This window comes from Hyperolius riggenbachi, chromosome 7 (genome assembly GCF_040937935.1).
Source record: "Hyperolius riggenbachi isolate aHypRig1 chromosome 7, aHypRig1.pri, whole genome shotgun sequence".
Lineage (NCBI taxonomy): Eukaryota > Metazoa > Chordata > Amphibia > Anura > Hyperoliidae > Hyperolius > Hyperolius riggenbachi.
In genome coordinates this window covers 313,759,138-313,779,344 of record NC_090652.1, presented here as the reverse complement: position 1 = coordinate 313,779,344, position 20,207 = coordinate 313,759,138, and the positions used below count along the sequence as shown (strand labels likewise).

Here is a 20,207-nt window from a genome sequence, read left to right as displayed (position 1 = left end):
CGGCCCCCTGCAGCTGCCCTGTGCCCTCGCACATCCTCCGGCCCCCTGCAGCTGCCCTGTGCCCTCGCACATCCTCCGGCCCCCTGCAGCTGCCCTGTGCCCTCGCACATCCTCCGGCCCCCTGCAGCTGCCCTGTGCCCTCGCACATCCTCCGGCCCCCTGCAGCTGCCCTGTGCCCTCGCACATCCTCCGGCCCCCTGCAGCTGCCCTGTGCCCTCGCACATCCTCTGGCCCCCTGCAGCTGCCCTGTGCCCTCGCACATCCTCCGGCCCCCTGCAGCTGCCCTGTGCCCTCGCACATCCTCCGGCCCCCTGCAGCTGCCCTGTGCCCTCGCACATCCTCCGGCCCCCTGCAGCTGCCCTGTGCCCTCGCACATCCTCCGGCCCCCTGCAGCTGCCCTGTGCCCTCGCACATCCTCCGGTCCCTTGCCGCGGCTCAGTTTCACCGACTAGGAGTGGTTGGGCCACTGCACCTGCGCGGCCGTGGCCTCCGAAACTAAGCCGCGGTGGGGAACGGAGGATCATTGAGTACCGGGTAAGGCACAGGGTGGCTGCAGGAGGCTGGTAGAAGCTCCAGGTAAGTGAAACTCATTTTCTTTACTTTGCTTTAGGTTTCCTTTAAACTCCATGTGTACGTGATTGCAATTAGTGTATTACAGTTCCTTGCTGTGTTAAAACCCCTGAAAGGGAATCTAAACTGAGAAGGATATGGATTTTTCCTTTTAAAATAATAGCAGTTGCCTGACTCTCCTGCTCTCTAATACTTTTAGCCACAGCCCCTCAACAAGCATGCAGATCAGGTGCTCTGACTGAAGTCAGACCGGACTAGCTGCATGCTTGTTTCAGGTGTGTGATTCAGCCACTATTGCAGGCAAAGAGATCAGCAGGGCTGCCAGGCAACTGGTATTGTTTAAAAGGAAAAATACCGTACCTATCCCTCTCAGTTTAGGTTCCCTTGATGGGAGATGGATATATGGAGGCTGCCTTATTCATTTCTTTTAAATAGTAGTAGTTGCCTGACAGCCCTGCTGATCTCTCTGGCTGAAGTAGTGTATGAATCGCAGTTCTCTGAGGACAGGCAGTGACATGACTATGTACTCTGTAAAGTGCTGCTGAAGATGTCAGAGCTATATAAATACATAATAATATGGTAGGTGTGATAATCCAGCCCCGCGATCCCGTCTAATCTGCTCCCGTTAGCGTACGCAGGAAGTACAGTGAGCAGACTGACAATAGAGATTGATCGCGCAGCTGCCCACAATATGTAATGTGACAATCAGTCACCAATCCTGTATTACTAGGCCACTGTTGCCATGCAGGTCTCATGCACTAGAGACTTCTGGAGGCAAATTCACTGTATGCGTAGTAAACGGTTAAGATTGGTTGGAGGTGCCCATACATGTACAATCACGATTGTATGTACAATTGGTAAACTAAAAAATATCGATTTCGCGCTGGAAATCGGGTACATTCACTGCCACCACTGTCTGGTTGAATGGAGCAGACAGTCTCCAACTAGCTACTCCTAAAAGGAAGAAACGGTTATTTACAACCTAGCTAGCAAATCAACAATTTATAAGAAAAAAATAAAACAATGCGGTAGTATGACTGACTCTTCAGAGGGCAGATTCGTTGTAGCAGCAATCAGATGACCAGAACAGGTACAAGACTGAACGATAAAATTGTTCATTTTATTCTAAAACTACATACACACAGCCTAATTTAGCCCACAGATAGATATACCTGTCCAGCAGAACAGATCGGTTTGATAGAGAGTAGAGATGAAAAGAAACAGAATGTCTTAAAATACAGTTCAAATACCGGTATTAGTAGTCCATGCACCCTGAGGCCTTTGTGAGAAATAATCCAAGATGGAGGTTTTGGCCCGTGTCCTTGCGGGCTGGTCAATTTGATGTTAATTCGACATCAGATTAAAGGTGAAGGACGCTGGACCTTTGTGTCATTGGAGTTTTAACCTCACTGTAGATGGGAAGGATCATGACACGTCAAAGTCCAGCCTTGTGCAATTTGAATAAGGCAGTGCCCCCTTAGACGGGGAGAGATTCTGGCCCAATTCATGTATTGCCCGCTCTCTCCGTGCCCGTAGGTCACATCAAGAACCCGAATGAATATTCATAATCGGCGTAATTGTGTGAATCTGGTAATACCAAACACGACGATCAGATATGACAACACAGTTTTGTACTTCTCCCCTTTGTAGCCTGGGTTTGGAAGCATCTAGCTTGTCCAAACTCTCTCAGCATCGGCACCAAGTTGAACCTCAGAACTTGTGCACTTTTCAGTGGCCTAGGAACTTTCTATGCCATGAATTATGAAGAAAATGTGAAGGAAATCTGGATATTGGGGATTCCTAGGTCACAGTAGGTCAGCTGCTTCCAGAGAGACCCTGATGAGATCTGTGCATTTGCTATGTGTGGAGGTGTGAAAGCTGGAGCCCGCTTGTCTCTCTTTGCTCAGTTTTATTAGATTCTGTCAGGCAAAAACTAGATTGATGGCATCTTCACACATCAGGGGCCTATGTCCTTCCAGGACTCAGCGTTTAACACTTAGGTGAAAGAGCCAGGGAGAAGAGAAAAAAATGGATTTAAAAAGAAAATGACATTTCTACTATTTTGCAGTAAAATTTGCGTTTGCGACTTGAATGGCGCACACACTGTTTTCTTGGGAACCGTGTGAGCGTCACAGTAGGACATTAGACTATGGTAGGATTAGAGTGTGAGCTCCTCTGAGGACAGTCAGTGACATGACTATGTACTCTGTACAGTGCTGCAGGAGATATCAGTGCTATATAAATACATAATAATATAGTAGGACATTAGGCTATGACTATGGTAGGATTAGATTGTGAGCTCCTCTGAGGGCAGTCAGTGACATGACTATGTACTCTGTAATGTGCTGCAGGAGATGTCAGTGCTATATAAATACATAATAATAATATGGTAGGACATCACACTATGACTATGGTAGGATTAGAGTGTGAGCTCCTCTGAGGACAGTCAGTGACATGACTATGTACTCTGTAATGTGCTGCAGGAGATGTCAGTGCTATATAAATACATAATAATAATATGGTAGGACATTACACTATGACTATGGTAGGGATTAGAGTGTGAGCTCCTCTGAGGACAGTCAGTGACATGACTATGTACTCTGTACAGCGCTGCAGGAGATGTCAGTGCTATATAAATACATAATAATAATATGGCAGTACATTAGGCTACGACTATGGTAGGATTAGACTGTGAGCTCCTCTGAGGGCAGTCAGTGACATGACTATGTACTCTGTAAAGTGCTGCAGGAGATGTCAGTGCTATATAAATACATAATAATAATATGGGAGGACATTAGACTATGACTATGGTAGGATTAGACTGTGAGCTCCTCTGAGGACAGTCAGTGACATGACTATGTACTCTGTAATGTGCTGCAGGAGATGTCAGTGCTATATAAATACATACTAATAATAATAATAATAATAAGGTAGGACATTAGACTATGACTATGGTAGGGATTAGAGTGTGAGCTCCTCTGAGGGCAGTCAGTGACATGACTATGTACTCTGTACAGCGCTGCAGGAGATGTCAGTGCTATATAAATACATAATAATAATATGGCAGTACATTAGGCTACGACTATGGTAGGATTAGACTGTGAGCTCCTCTGAGGGCAGTCAGTGACATGACTATGTACTCTGTAAAGTGCTGCAGGAGATGTCAGTGCTATATAAATACATAATAATAATATGGGAGGACATTAGACTATGACTATGGTAGGATTAGACTGTGAGCTCCTCTGAGGACAGTCAGTGACATGACTATGTACTCTGTAACGTGCTGCAGAAGATGTCAGAGCTATATAAATACATAATAATAATATGGTAGGACATTAGGCTATGGTAGGATTAGAGTGTGAGCCCCTCTGAGGACAGTCAGTGACATGACTATGTACTCTGTACAGTGCTGCAGAAGATGTCAGTGCTATATAAATACATAATAATAATATGGTAGGACATTAGACTATGACTATGGTAGGATTAGATTGTGAGCTCCTCTGAGGACAGTCAGTGACATGACTATGTACTCTGTACAGTGCTGCAGAAGATGTCAGTGCTATATAAATACATAATAATAATATGGTAGGACATTAGACTATGACTATGGTAGGATTAGAGTGTGAGCTCCTCTGAGGACAGTCAGTGGCATGACTATGTACTCTGTAAAGTGCTGCAGAAGATGTCAAAGCTGTATAAATACATAATAATAATATGGTAGGACGTAAGACTATGACTATATGGTAGGGATTAGATTGTGAGCTCCTCTGAGGACAGTCAGTGACATGACTATGTACTCTGTAATGTGCTGCAGATGTCAGTGCTCTATACAGTAAATACATAATAATAATAATATGGTAGGATATTAGACCATGACTATGGTAGGATTACAGTGTGAGCTCCTCCGAGGACAGTCAGTGACATGACTATGTACTCTATAATGTGCTGCAGAAGATGTCAGCACTATATAAAAAAAAAAACAATACGCTACATAAGTATACAAATAGTGTTTTCTTGCTTGATGCACTGTTAGTTTGGTGGTCTTTACAGAAACGTGACTCTGGCCAGTTAAGATCCCCTCATGTTTTATGCAAACGGTTCTGCCTCACATCTTTTATTTTACACACTCCCTCCGCATAGAGTTGTTGCCCCTTTCCAGGAAGACATTCATATCCTTTTATACTGACTGGTCACCATGGCGACTAGATGCGGTTTACGTTACCTTCCCTCTCATCATGTTTGGTCCTGACCTGATAGGACAGAGATTAAGCTAATGATTAATTGCATCATTCATGCACCTCCATTACTGTGAACCCATGCTATGCATCTGAGTGAACCTAACTTGCCTAATCGCCATGCTCCCATCCAGTAACTGACTAAGCATTACCTTGCACTCATACTGTGCTGCATGACCTGATCTTTCTTGTATTCAGGTATTGTCATTTTGCTGTATGTCACCCCTAAATATTGTATGTATCCCTATTTATTGTCCAGCGCTGCGTAATATGTTGGCGCTTTATAAATACAATAAATAAATAAATAAATAAATATTTGGGGGATGCTAAAAATAGCCGTGTATACTTTTCAGATGATAGCTTGTTCATGTGGCAGCCCTGAGCAGAGTCTCGCAGATCACATCAATAGCCAGTTTCTTTTTCACAATCCTTTAATTTCTCGAAGTTTAGGGAAAGCTGCCAAAATGTAACCCTTTCAGCAGTGAACAGCTCTGCATGCAGAACAGAACAGAAGTGAAAATAGCGTAATTAATGAAATTGCTTATTTTTACAAAATGAAAGTTATCACAGGCAGAAAAATCTTTAGCACTGGCAGGTGATATCTGCTAAATGTTTGGGTACTGTGAGTTATAAAGCCCATAGAAAATATACCCGGTCTCCTAAAATGCTCTAGGAGGAGACTTGTGCATAATAAACAGCCTAGGCTAAGCCTCAATACTAGGGCGGGGCTACTATACCACTATACAGCAATATATAGATATAGGAAGTGTTTATGATGCTGGAACCAGGATATTCCATGTAAAAGTGGATGTCCTGAATAATTGCCTGCATTCTACTATGTGTAGTTACAGGTCGTCTTTAAGAAACGGGGTCCTAACAATATTTGTAAAATAGAATGTTGTCGTCTCTTGCCATATTTATTTCCTATTAAACAATACCAGTTGCCTGGCAGCCCTGCTGATCTCTTTGGCTGCAGTAGTCTCTGCATCGCACCAGGAACAAGCATGCAGCTAATCCAGTCACACTTTCGTCAGAGCATCTGACCTGCATGCTTGTTCCGGGGCTGTGGCTAATATTATTAGAGGCAGAGAATTAGCAGCGCTGCCAGGCAACTGGTATTATTTAAGATTTAATAATTATGACAGTCTTTATATCCTCTCACTTTATAACCTCTCACTCGCTTTAAGCTCAGCGTGTCGGACTGCCATCAGCTAGCAGCAGCCTCCATTCCTAGTTCCAACCTGCGGCCCATGACACTTCATAAATAAAGCATGGTGCTAATAGGTTAGGGGTGAAAGGTCGGTGTAGGTCAGAGATCTGCAAACTTGGCTCTACAGCTGTTAGGGAACTACAAGTCCCACAATGCATGATTCATAAAGGCAAATGCGTTGTGGGACTTGTAGTTCCTTAACAGCTGGAGAGCCAAGTTTGCAGATTACTCATGTAGGCGATAGGTTGGCTGGTGAAGCTAGCTCCAGTCTGGGGTTTAAAGTCATTGTGTGTGGGGAGGGGGGGGGGTTGTTGTCAGACCTCTCTTGTGTGTGCTGTATTACATGGTACCACACCAGCTGCTCTCCACTGAAACCAGTGACTTAATCAACAGTCCAAACAGTAATTTGAAAACGTCAGGAAGAATATAAATTAATCACTTTATCCACCATTACATATATCTACGTCCTCTGTGACTTCATTTAAGCCACGAGGACATAGATATACGTCTTGTAGCAGATGCACAGCTGTGCAGGATTGGGCTGGCACTGTCTGATGCAGCACTAATTGGTGAAAGGGAATATATGCTCCCTGAGCCAATAAGATTGATTTTTACAATTAAAAATGCATTTATTTTCTCAGTTCATAGTGAAAAATACACACTGTAGCATTTTCAGAGTCAAATATCTTCACCATAAATTGTGATAGGATCATAATTTAAGTTGTGTGATAAACAGCAGAAATAGCCAAACAAAATTTGTGTTTTTTTTTCTTATCTACAGTAGCCCTTTTTATTTTTAAACTGGTAAAATTGGTAAAACTGAGGAATAATGTGTGTGTTCTATATTTTTCCTCTTTTTCTCATTAAAATGCATAGAAAACAAAATTGTTTGAGGGAAAAAATGCCAAACAATAAGAGTCTAGTTTGTCTTGAAAAAAACTATATATAGTTCATTTAGGCGTCATAATTAGGGATAAAGTTATTGCTGATTGAATAGGGACAGGGCTAAAATATAAAATAAACTGCTCTGGTCTATAAGTGGGAAACAAAGTCTGGATGCGAAGTGGTTAAGGTGGCCAATTGGCCATACACGGTTTAATAAAATGATCAATTCCCACCACATTCAATCTGTTTGAAATCTTCTACTGCCCTGAAGATCAATAACTTTGATTAAATCGGGATGTGTGTATTTATAATGGTGGTCGGATCGTTTCTACAGGCACCAAAATAAGGCCCCTTCCACAGTCCAGACGGTCCGCTGTGGTGCAATTCTGCAATGGTCCTGAAAGGTTGCAGCACTTGCCACTGTGGTGAGACCAGTGAGGCATACTTTACTATAAAGCATACTTCACTGCCGGGTGACTTCCACACAATGCAAAGATAATATTGTGTTGTTGTGATAGGACCAGTTGTACCGCACCATGATCAGTGTAATAGCCTCATAGGACTATCACAGCTTTACCGCTATGCTGCGGCCCTGTGCGACGCGACGGAATAGTGCAAGTGTGAAAGGACCCTTGTGTGCAGCATTGAGCCGTATAGGTGGATGTACATAGAAGCCGATCCACTCAAGATTACCCAGCTCCTTGTGGTATGTAGGGATAGTCGATGAGATGCAAATATTTGAGTTGATGCAAATATGTTAAGTTTATGCATATGGATGCAGCTTTAAAATGGACTGAAGGATTTGATTAGTACATTTGCATAAAATCTGCATTGGCACAGGAAAGATTTCCATAGGGCAGATCCTAGCCTACAATCCATGGAGATGGCCTGCTGTCCAGGAATGATGATGTCAAACAGATGGGGGTGTTATTAGATAGTGAAGGTTTGGGATCACTGCATGTACACACACTCCTCACTGAGTATGTTTGTCATTCTCCTTGCGCTCACGTCACAGCTGAGCTCATCATCGCTGGGACATGTGCGCATAGACAGGCCTATAGGAGAGTTGGGGGGATCCAGCATCGCAAGAACCTGAGATCACACATGGTCTCATGTGTCCATCACTGACCCTCTCCTCAGATAGACATAGTGTTGTAGCTGCTCTCCATAGACTGACCACATTTTTCCCCTTGCAGGCCGCACAGATCGTCCTGATCTCACTATTTGAATTGAACACACCGGAGTTCACCATGTTACTGGGCGCGTTACCGAAGACGTTCCAGGACGGAGCAACCAAACTGCTGCACAACCATCTCAAGAACTCCAGCAACAGCAGCGTGGTGAGTGGTCACCTCCCTGTCGTAATGTGTGTATAGTTTTGTGTTTGGGGATTTAAGGTTGGGCACTGGAGAAGGGGGTGGTTGTGGTTTGGCAATGGTGGAGTTGGGATTGGCACCTGTGGGAGGCATTACAGTTAGGCATCAGTAGAGGTAGGGCTCTTTGTGAACATAGGGTTTGCTTTGGCGATAATGAAATACTGATCTATTAACCTCCCTGGCGATAATCCCGAGTGTAGCTTGGGCTAGTCGCTGGGAGCTCAATGCAGATTACAGCGCGCAGCAGGAGTGTTTACTCACCTCCCGGGGGATCCAGATGTCTGTAGCCGTTCTCCTTCCTTAAAGGGAACCTTAACTGAACGGGGGGTAAAGAGTTTTACTTACCTGGGGCTATTACCAGCCCCCTGCAGCAGTCCTGTGCCCTCGGTGCTGTTCTGGAATCCTCTGGTCCCCCGCTGTCACTTAGTTTCGTTTTTGACGACTCACCAGTCGCCGGCTGCCATGCGTATTATTGGACGCATTCACCAATGCAATTAGCGCTATTGCGGACCACAACGCGTACAAAAATACGCGCTGCCGCATTCCGCACGCGTAGATATGCGACAATGCGTATTTTTGTACGCGTTGCGGTCCGCAATAGCGCTAATTGCACTGGTGAATGCATCCAATAATACGCATGGCGGCCGGCGACTGGTGAGTCGTCAAAAACGAAACTAAGTGACAGCGGGGGACCAGAGGATTCCAGAGCGGCGCCGAGGGCACAGGACTGCTGCAGGGGGCTGGTAATAGCCCCAGGTAAGTAAAACTCTTTACCCCTCGTTCAGTTAAGGTTCCCTTTAAGGTTAACTGATATTTCCGGCACCCTCTTTGCATGTACGGCCTCATATGTGTTTCTAAATCCATTGTGCACAGTGCCTCAGCTGCCTCAGAGAAGTAGCACACTATACACAGACTGGGCTTTATACTTTGTCTTTTGGGGAGAATCTTAAGGTTCCCATATGTCTAGCGATTTTGCCAGCCGATGGACCAATAGTCAGATCTCCTCTGATCGGTGAGAGATCTGTTGGTCGCCATAAACCACAGTCTTACTCCTGATTGATTTCAGCATAAAATCTTTCGGGGATCGGCCTCGTGACATCGCCTTACTGCCCCCGGCCACTTTCCCCCATAATGTACATGTCACGTGACTAGAGATGACGAGAGCAGCAACTTGGTGAAGGAGGAAGGGATGAGCATAATCTACCACTAAGACCTGAGTTTAATTTCATAAAGCAGCAAGGTCAACCATACTATTCCAGGGGGAAAAAAACATATAACTAGATAACTACTTGTTCCACTTGCATAACATGTATTGCACTGTCCAGGTTTTGAGTTCAGTTAATTTTATATAGTAAATAAAGACAAAACCATTTCAGGCATTTTCCATATTTTACTTCACTGTCATATCTAGCTTGCTTTATAAACATGTGTGAGCACAGAATAGATTGTGTTTTCTGCAGAGGGGGGAGGTGTATTTCACTTCTCAGCCTCTTGTCACAGTGAACTGCCCTCAGCCAATCAGTAAGGAGCAGGAATGTGGGAGAGGAGATAACAGGCTTCCCTCTCCCCGGCAATGTACCAAATAGAGCCAGGCTGGACTGGAGATACAATTTATTACAGCAGAAACATTTATGATTGCATTGGAGTGCTTGCAATACAGGGTCAGGTTGTCTATTACATAATAAACACAGAGCAGTGGGTAAATGTAATTTGATTTTATGGCTGGCAATCCCGCTTTCAATAGTTACACACAGGTCTTTAATGAGAGGTAATTGCCTGCAGAGTATTAGCACATTTCTGTCTGCATTATTGAACAGTTGAGATGTTTTGCTGTGTGTTATACCCTCTTTATAGACCACAAGCTGTTAGATGTACCGAGCCGGAGACCCCATTACTTACTGGCCTATAACTGGCCACACTGCGGCATTGCCAGGTGGAACTCTCGAGGAAGGGCTCTCCTTATCCAGAGGCTGTAAACTGTCCTGGCCATAAAGCCTGCTTTATGTTCTGTGAGCTCTTTTCAGTGCTGCACTTTAGCAACCTCTCAGTCTTGTTGCTACTGTAAATGTTCCGGTTTGTTCCGCCAAGGAATTCAGACTTGTGTTTTCTTTGGAATCTGGAGCTCTGTAACCGGTGATACAGATAGGGGTGCGTGCGTCTGTGTGAGTGTGTTCTATTATTTGTACATACCATGTTGAATTTTATGGGCAGCCATACACGGACAGATTTAATGGATTAGGTGGCCAATCTGGGGGCTTTTTCTGCTTAGAACCTAGTGTGAACAGCTGCGTCGCTGAGAGGTCCAGATCATCTCGACATAGTGTACTGCTGCCCCTCCCCCCCCCCCCCCCCCCAACCACCACATTATTCTGCCAGCTGGAAGCTGTGCAGCCGTCCCTCCGCTCACTCCATAGCAGCAGAACGCACTACCAGGCTGTAGCCTAGTGGCGCATCTGTATGGCACTGAACCCTGAACTGTCATCCCAAGGATCGACTTCTGGTCCCTGCAGGAGACAATCCTTTTGCATGTGTACACATAAAGGTGGCCATACACGGTTAGATCACCATACATTGTGGCTAACAGATCAGTCTCTCTCTGATCTGAATCCAATACAGTTTCTTACTTGTTTTTCCAGTCAGAAGTTACAGATCTTTTTTTTTTTTTAGCTGTTCAGTTTTTAGCAGACCAGATGCAATCATTTTGAAATGACATTTGAGTGAAATTTCACTTTCCGAGCCAGAAAAAAACACACACGAGGTAATTTTGTAATGTAAAGGAACACTATCGATTAATGGTTTTTCAATTGAGATAGGAAATGTTTGGGACGTGCTGCTAAGTACTGAAGTATACATTTGAATCCTTATCTCTTTGTTTACTGTTCTCGAATTCCTTTTTTTTTTTTTTCCCATGTTTTTGATGGCAGACTGCTCTAATCTGAGGCCTGAGTGAGCCATTGGGGGAGGGGGAGAATTCCCTCACAGTGCATCTGTTAACCATGTGTGTGCAGAGAGCTCAGGCAGAGCTTTCTCTCACAGAGCGCAGAGGAAATGTATTTTATATGCAACATAAACATCTGTAATGCTGTTGTGTGTGAAACCTGATACCTGACAGGCCTCTGTTTTCATAGAACTCTGCTTCAATATTACACTGTTCTTAGCATGTCAGACTGCAGAGATTCTTACAGATTCGTACCTCTGCAAATGAGACATTCTAGAGGGGGGGGGGAGGGGGGAGCGGCACGGCAGGTAGCGGCAAGCGGCGGCGATCGAGGATCTCTCCTCCAGTCTTCATAGACACAGAACGCTTTCTTTGGCTTTTGCCTAGCGACATGTCAGTACAGCTCTAGGGCCCCAGAGTGTCCCCACAGGTTCCAGTTCAACACAAATTAAAGGGAAATAGTTTGTGTGTATGCACCTTTTCCCATTCAGGTCTCTCTGTTAGAGAGACAGATCTCTCTCTGATCGAATCTGATGGGAGAGAAATCTGCAGGCCAGTTCCCAATTGATTTCAGTATGAAATCTCGCGGTAATCGGCCTTGTTACACTGGCACTGGGCCCCGTGCAGCATATTTTACCTGTTGGTGTCTGCTGCTGCGCCCTCTGTGTTTATACATGCGCTCCACTTGGTTGATGTCACACATGCTCCCATGTTACGCCAGCGTCCACGTGGGGCGCATGTATGAGGACGGAGCGCGAAGCCAACGGCAGACACTGACAGGTAAAGTACACTGCACAAGGTAGCGGGGGGGCACAGTGCCAGGGGTTTCGTCACTTGCCCCGATATCTCACGCCGTTACCGCCAGGCACCCGATTGAGCATGTCAACACTACATCTTGCAGCATGTCTGATCAATACAGGAGACCAAATGCAGCCCTAAATTGGTTGCATCATTAACCACTTGAGGACCCACCCTTTAACCCCCCTTAAGGACCAGCGTTGAATTCTGTGATCTGTGCTGGGTGGGCTCTACAGCCCCCAGCACAGATCAAACACCAGGCAGAGAGATCAGATCACCCCCCTTTTTTCCCCACTAGGGGGATGATGTGCTGGGGGGTCCGATCTCTCCTGCCTGCGTGTGGCTGGCGGGGGGGGCACCTCAAAGCCCCCTCCGCGGCGAAATTCCGCTTCCCCCTCTCCTACCTGGCCCCCCCGGTGATCGGGGCTGCACAGGACGCTATGCGTCCTGTGCAGCCTGTGACAGGACATCCCCTGTCACATGGCGGCGATCCCCGGCCGCTGATTGGCCGGGGATCGCCGATCTGCCTTACGGCTGTACAATGTAAGCAAAGCGGATTATTTCCGCTTGTGTTTACATTTAGCCTGCGAGCCGCCATCGGCGGCCCGCAGGCTATTCACGGAGCCCCCCGCCGTGAATTGACAGGAAGCAGCCGCTCGCGCGAGCAGCTGCTTCCTGATTAATTAGCCTGCAGCTGCCACTTTGCCGACGCGCGGTATGAGTGCGCGGTCGGCAAGTGGTTAATCGGGCATTCCCTTGGCAGCACCGATTTTCATCCGTTTATATAATTGAATCAGATGGTCGATGGGCTGCCAAGTTGCCTGGTGTATGGCCACCTTTAGACTGCCGCGGATATCTATAGGTGTTCTGTGGTTCTGCATCCATTCGCCACGGATGTGTAAAGGCATTTTAGAAAAAAAGACTTCCACCTACAATACAGTGGAGATCTATAGGTGTTCAGTGGTTCTGCATCCATTCGCCACGGATGTGTAAAGGCATTTTAGAAAAAAAGACTTCCACCTACAGTACAGCGGACATCTATAGGTGTGTTTGTGTCCCAGTATTCCTGTGTCACTGACGTATGAAAGGCGTTTAGTACAAAGTTTTAGCCCAATTCCAACTTTCTACTTCGCTTGAGACAAGCAAATAATTTAAAGATGCAGAATTATGCAAATGTTACTGCAAATCTATGCAGCGTGACTATGGACCAATCACATGCTTTCACTGCAGGATTTGATTGGTCCATTTTACAATACATTTTCGTAATAAGCATAATACTCAATCATTTCAAATGTATTTGCACCTCAATGACAACCCCTACTAACTAATGTGGACTTTATTCAATGTCTTGCCCCAATCTATATGTACCAAACAAAATGCAAGCATAGCTGGTACTAAAGCTGGCAATCTAAAGGTTAAAAAGGGACTGTCGGCCACAAAATTTCATTAACCCACTGCTCTGTGTTTATTATGCGGCCTACAACCTTAGTCTGCATTACAATCACTCTATCTATTCAGAAATGTTTCTGCTGTAGTAAATCTTATCTCAGTCAGCCTGGCTCTATGTGGTACATTGCAAACGAGAAGGAAGGTTGTTTTCTCTCCTCCCACATTCCTGCTCCTCACTGATTGGCTGAGGGCAGTTCAGTGAGCTGCTGAAATATGATCTATGCTGTGCTCCTATGTGTTTGCAACGCAAGCTAGATATGACTGCAGTTTCTAGGAGGAAAACAAAAAAGAGTAATGGATGAAATGACATCAGTATTGGCTTCAGTCACATGGAATAAAAATGGCAAATGCCGCAAACAGTTTTCTCTTTTACTGTATAAGTCGCTGAAATCAAAACGTGGATAGTACAATACATATGTTGTGTGAGTTGTTATCTACTTATATATGTGTTTTTTATCCTGGGATAGTATGGCTGTCTCTGCTGCATTAATAATGTTGTCCACTTTCACAGCACACAAAGCTGCAATGTCATGGTGTATGGTTATGGAGTAGCTTCAGATATTGAATCTGCTGGGGTCTCCGGTCACACACGTGACATTGCACTCTAGCTATGAATAAGGACCAGTAGGTCCGAAACATGTCAGCTGGTGATATGTGTTGACCTTTGGATACGTCCATGATTAAAGTTAAAGGATTTTAGGAGCATCGTGCGGACCTCTTTCATTTTCAAGTATTTCCTAGGACTAGCTATCCTGGTCTGGCACTGCTCTTTCTGGGGTGAGCGGTTTCCACCATTCTCTTTGCACACACGTACATTGACATTGCTCCAGAATTTGTAGGATTGCCGTTACCTGACACAGAACAACAATACCTAAGATGATCTAATAAGCATGCAGAGCTGGCGAAGAGGCCATTGTAGCTGCACAATTGTTTTTTTGTGTATAGAGGATTTGCTTTGTTTATGTAGCTGTGCATCCTGGGATTATTTCCAAGTCTTTGCTTCTCATTTCAGGGATCGCCAAGCAATACCATGGGCCGAACACCTTCGCGACACTCCAGCAGCCGATCCAGTCCTCTAACGTCCCCCACTAACTGCTCTCATGGTGGGCTCTCCCCAAGGTGAGACTATCGCATACAATTCATGCTGAACCTCAGCATTCATCAGTTCACACAATCTGCTGCTGGGAGTCATACAGCCAGTCTGTGATGTGTTTACATAGACTGAGCCTACAGACAGAAGAACCAGCACTTATCTCACCCATAAAAAAGCCCATTAGAATTGATTAGCTCTTCAACTTCAGTATTTAGCTTTGAAAAGTTACAGATTGTTCCGGATAACTAATTTTCAGTAACTAGTTCCACATATTACTATCTTCCCAGAGACCTAAGCCTGGGAGTTCACCATCACACTCCAGAGCTATCGGAAGGACATTTATATATTAACAATGCTCAGACATGAACATTATAGGAATTCAGCATTTATTTAACTAATAGGCATGTGTGTTTTATGGTATTATTAACCACTTCACCACTGAGGGGTTTTACCCCCTGACCACCAGAGCAATTTTCACCTTTCAGCGCTCCTTCCATTCATTCGTCTATAACTTTATTATTACTTATCCCAATGAAATGAACTAGATCTTGTTTTTTTTCGCCACCAATTAGGCTTTCTTTAGGTGGGACATTATGCCAAGAATTATTTTATTCTAAATGTGTTTTAATGGGGAAATAGGAAAAAATGTGGGAAAAAATAATTTTTCAGTTTTCGGCCACTATAGTTTTTAAATAAAGCATGCTACTGTAATTAAAACCCATGAAATGTATTAACCCATTTGTCCCGGTTATAAAACCATTTAAATTATGTCCCTATCACAATGTTTGGCGACAATATTTTATTTGGAAATAAAGGTGCATTTTTTTCAGTTTTGCATCCATCCCCAATTACAAGCCCATAGTTTATAAAGTAACAGTGTTGTACCCTCTTGGCATAAATATTTAAAAAGTTCAGTCCCTAAGGTAACTATTTATGTTTTTTTTTTATTGTTTTTTTTTTTTTTAATTACAAAAAAAAAATAAAAATTGGGGAGTGTGGGAGGTAATGAGTTAATTTATTGTGTAAATGTAATGTTTGTATATGTAAAATGCTTTTAGGGTGTACTTTACTATTTGGCCACAAGATGGCCACAGAGTGTTTGTTTACATGCGACCTGTAAGCGTCCGGAAGGACGCTTACAGGAAGCAGTAGGAGGCTGGGAGACTCACAATGATCTCGCTGTTTCTGAAAGAAGCAACAGATCATTGCGGGGGCTTAGATCAATGAACGGGAATGGATTTTCCCGTTCATTGATCTCCGGGCGAGCGGGCGGCGGCGTGCACGAGCGGCGGGTGCGCGCGCACGAGCGGCGGGAGCGCGGACAGCGGCGGTAGCGCGGAAGGTACGGATTTCTCCGTCCCTGGTTTTTTAGGAGGGAAAAAAGGGGCGGAGAAATCCGTACGCGTGGGGGTAAAGTGGTTAAAGTACATCCCAGCTTCACAGATGAAAAAAGTCATGTAAATTAAGCCCTGAATAATTTTTTTTAAAGCACTCCTGACCTGAGAGGGATATGGACATGTGTTTCCTGTTAAACTATGCACATTGCCTGGCTGTCCTGCTGATCCTCTGACTCTAATACTTTAAGCCACAGCCCCTGAACAAGCATGCAGCAGATCAGGTGCTCTGACTGAAGTGTGACTGGATTAGCTGCATGCGGTTTCCGGTGTGATCCAGACACTACTGCATCCAAAGAGATCACCAGGATGCCAGGAAACTAGTATTGTTTAAAGTGAACCTAAAGCCTGGGGAAAAAAATGAGATTAACTCACCTTGTGCTTCCCTCAGCCCCCTGCAGCCGATCGGTGCCCTTGCAGCTCCGGTCCAATGCTTCTGGACCCGCCGGCGACGACTTCCGGTTTCGCCGTCACCGGCCGACAGGCATGGGAACGCGAGTGATTGTTCGCGTTCCCAGCCTGTATATCGCCCCCTATGCTGCTATTGTGGCCTCCTGTTGTTCGCCGGCGGGTCCTGGAGTGTCAGAGCGGGGCTGCGAGGGCACCGATCGGCTGCAGGGGGCTGAGGGAAGCCCCAGGTGAGTTAATCCCTTTTTTTTTTCTAGGCCTTAAGGCCCATACACACGTCGGATTTTAGCGAACGACCCGTCGTTTGAACGTTCCGTCGTTTGAACGTTCCGTCGTTCGGACGTTTTCGCGTCAAATCCGACGTGTGTACAGACTATCGTTCGGGTGATAAGACTGGTTACCAGCGATCCGCCCGGCGGATCGTTGGTAACCAGTCTTATCACCCGAACGATAGTCTGTACACACGTCGGATTTGACGCGAAAACGTCCGAACGACGGAACGTTCAAACGACGGGTCGTTCGCTAAAATCCGACGTGTGTATGGGCCTTTATGCTGGGAATACACGGTTCGTTTTTGCCTTCGTTTAAACCTTCGATTCGTTCGGTAAACGAATCGAGTGTTGAAAACGTGTGTGAAAATAGTCATAATCTCATTATAGTTTCGATTAATAGACCCCAAAAACGAACGACTAGTGATCGAACATGTTTGATATTATCTCTCTTTATCCATCTAATCGAGCCATTGGTAGGCTTGATGGCTGTTCAGATCGATTATATATTCGTTTATGCTAGTCCGTCCCTGTAAAAAGGGATTTTCGTTTCGTTTCTTTGCAGCCTTCGATCATTGGAAAAACGAAACCATCAGAATCGAAAAAAAAAACGAAACCGTGGGTGGTGATATTAACCGTATGACCGATTATTTCGGGATCGAAAAGGACAAAAGGCACAATCGAAACGAAGGTTTAAACGAAGGCAAAAACGAACCGTGTATTCCCAGCATTAGGTTCACTTTAACAGGCAATAAACATGGCAGCCTCCATATACCTCTCACTTTAGGTGTGCTTTTTTTTTAATGTGCCTCTATTGCCCTGTGTGATAAACTGTGTGACATCACCACATTAACCCTCCCTGGAAGCTGTTCATCTGCATTAGAGGGCCTAACCAGCAGCTCCAGGGGAGGGTTAATGTGGTGATGTCATCCCTGATGTAGAAGAGGCGTGTCTGAGTATCGGCTTTTCAAGCATAATATACATTACAGACACCATCTATATTTGATTATTAAATAATCTGTGTGTCTGGAGGTCCACTTTATATAAGATTCTGTAAAATATTTAATCTTTCAAAATCCAAAAAAACAAGCTGGTTCCCAGCAGACCCTTTAAAACAATCTCACCTACTGATCCTTTCAGATTGATGCTGTCAACTTTTACATCTATCCAAGAATGCATGAAATGGCACAGTTTTATCCTTCTTCCTTGTTTCTCTCCCGTCCCACTTTCACTCTCCGCCTATCATCCCCACCCCCTTTCATGCTCCACCAATCATCCCCACCCCCTTTCACTCCACCCCCTTTCACTCCACCCATTACCTACCCTTACTCTGCCCCTTTCACTCTGCCCGTTATCCCCTCTCCACCCCCTTACACTCGGCCTGCATCCTCTTTCCACTCCTTTTCACTCGGCCCACCATCCTCTCCACCCACTTCCACTCTTCGCCTGTAAATCCATTCCCATCTTTTTTTTTTGCACTCTACCCTGCCCATCGTACCGTCCCTCTGATTTTCATCCCCTCCCTCTCTTACTCTCCGCCCATCGCACCGTCCCTCTGATTGTCATCCCCTCCCTCTCTAACTCTCTGCCCATCGTACCGTCCCTCTGATTGTCATCCCCTCCCTCTCTTACTCTCCGCCCATCGCACCGTCCCTCTGATTGTCATCCCCTCCCTCTTTTACTCTCTGCCCATCGTACCGTCCCTCTGATTGTCATCCCCTCCCTCTCTTACTCTCTGCCCATCGCACCGTCCCTCTGATTGTCATCCCCTCCCTCTCTTACTCTCTGCCCATCGCACCGTCCCTCTGATTGTCATCACCTCCCTCTTTTACTCTCTGCCCATCGTACCGTCCCTCTGATTGTCATCCCCTCCCTCTCTTACTCTCCGCCCATCGCACCGTCCCTCTGATTGTCATCACCTCCCTCTCTTACTCTCTGCCCATCGCACCGTCCCTCTGATTGTCATCACCTCCCTCTTTTACTCTCTGCCCATCGTACCGTCCCTCTGATTGTCATCCCCTCCCTCTCTTACTCTCCGCCCATCGCACCGTCCCTCTGATTGTCATCACCTCCTTCTTTTACTCTCTGCCCATCGCACCGTCCCTCTGATTGTCATCCACTCCCTCTTTTACTCTCTGCCCATCGCACCGTCCCTCTGATTGTCATCCCCTCCCTCTTTTACTCTCCGCCCATCGTACCGTCCCTCTGATTGTCATCCACTCCCTCTTTTACTCTCCGCCCATCGTACCGTCCCTCTGATTGTCATCCACTCCCTCTTTTACTCTCTGCCCATCGTACCGTCCCTCTGATTGTCATCCCCTCCCTCTCTTACTCTCTGCCCATCGTACCGTCCCTCTGATTGTCATCCCCTCCCTCTCTTACTCTCTGCCCATCACCCGGACCTTCTCTGTTTTTCCTCGCCTGACTTCCCCTCCCCACTCCTTTTCTCCCCATGCGGCAGCCGGCTGTGGGGTTGGAGTGCAGATGGGCTATCCAACCACCTCCCTCCACCATCGCCCTCCATCCCCACTGCGCCATCTCACAAGGCGTTCCGCCGCTCCTACTCTCCGAGGTAACTCGCCTGTCAAACCTTTCTGCATGTCACAATATTATTCAAGTCTGGTAGGCTGAACCTGTACTACAAAGACCAGCAGGCTCTCCGGTGCTGGGTTCAGACATTCTTCTGGTGTTACCGGTTTCCACGGTTGCAGATCTCTCCTGCTAGAGAAGTCTGGTGCCTAGCCTCGACCAGGTCTCCTTCCTGGCAATTCTAGCAGCAGAACTGTATTAGAGACGGGGAACTCACAGATGTACCCCTGATAAAGGGCTGAAGGGGCCACAACATGTAGTGTGCCTCTCTCTCTATCTAATACAGCAGCCTTCAGTGTGTTGCCTTGTCTGTCCGCTTCTGGATTCTGGTCCGCTTCTGGTTTAATCTCGGTTGTGATTTACTTCCAGCATCAGGAAGTTAGCCAAGCTAATTTCATTGTTGCTTGATATTTCCATAAGTGAGCGCACGCCCAGGTGACACAGCCTTGTGCTGAGAAGCAGGATCATCTGAGGTCACCGGCCTCAGCACTTCCAGAGACTGGATGTACCAAAGCAATCCTGAAGGGAAAATACATTGATGACATAAACAGTGAAAACTACAATCCTAAGTAGGATTTTCCTAGTCTTGTGTAAAAATCCAAGTATACCTTTCTGGGTGAATGATGGTTTCTATTCCGCTCCCATACTGACAGAACTTCAAGTAAAAAAAATAATGTATAGTAGAATTCCCTGGTTTGAAAGATGCAGCCACTAGGGGGGGGGGGGGGGGGCGTTCTGTGGACCGATTCTGAGGCATTGTGGAGTCTTCCCAGAGTCTCATATTTATTTCCTGTTAAAGAATTCTATTTAAAAATGATAGGCAAAAAGAGAACAACTTGATAAAAAAAAGTGTAAATAAAATTTATAACATAAATAATTTATTAAGCCTGTCCCACCAGTGACGTAGCCTGCCGCGTCACTCTGTCCGGCAGGCTTGCAGAGAACACTGGGAAACCTTGTAGGTTGGGAGAAATTCTGCCTACTGCTTGCGAG

At 45.7% G+C, this 20,207-nt stretch overlaps 1 protein-coding gene across 36 annotated transcripts in view; it reads left to right on the top strand.

Moving 5' to 3' along the window:
• Positions 1 to 20,207, top strand: part of CLASP1 (cytoplasmic linker associated protein 1) — a 320,170-nt gene that overhangs the window by 250,324 nt on the left and 49,639 nt on the right. For all 36 annotated transcript variants that reach the window (XM_068246166.1, XM_068246161.1, XM_068246163.1 and 33 more), the window contains 2 exons: positions 8,097 to 8,240; positions 14,474 to 14,580. In XM_068246166.1, the coding sequence (XP_068102267.1) occupies positions 8,097 to 8,240; positions 14,474 to 14,580 (251 nt within the window). The remainder of the gene's footprint in view (positions 1 to 8,096; positions 8,241 to 14,473; positions 14,581 to 20,207) is intronic.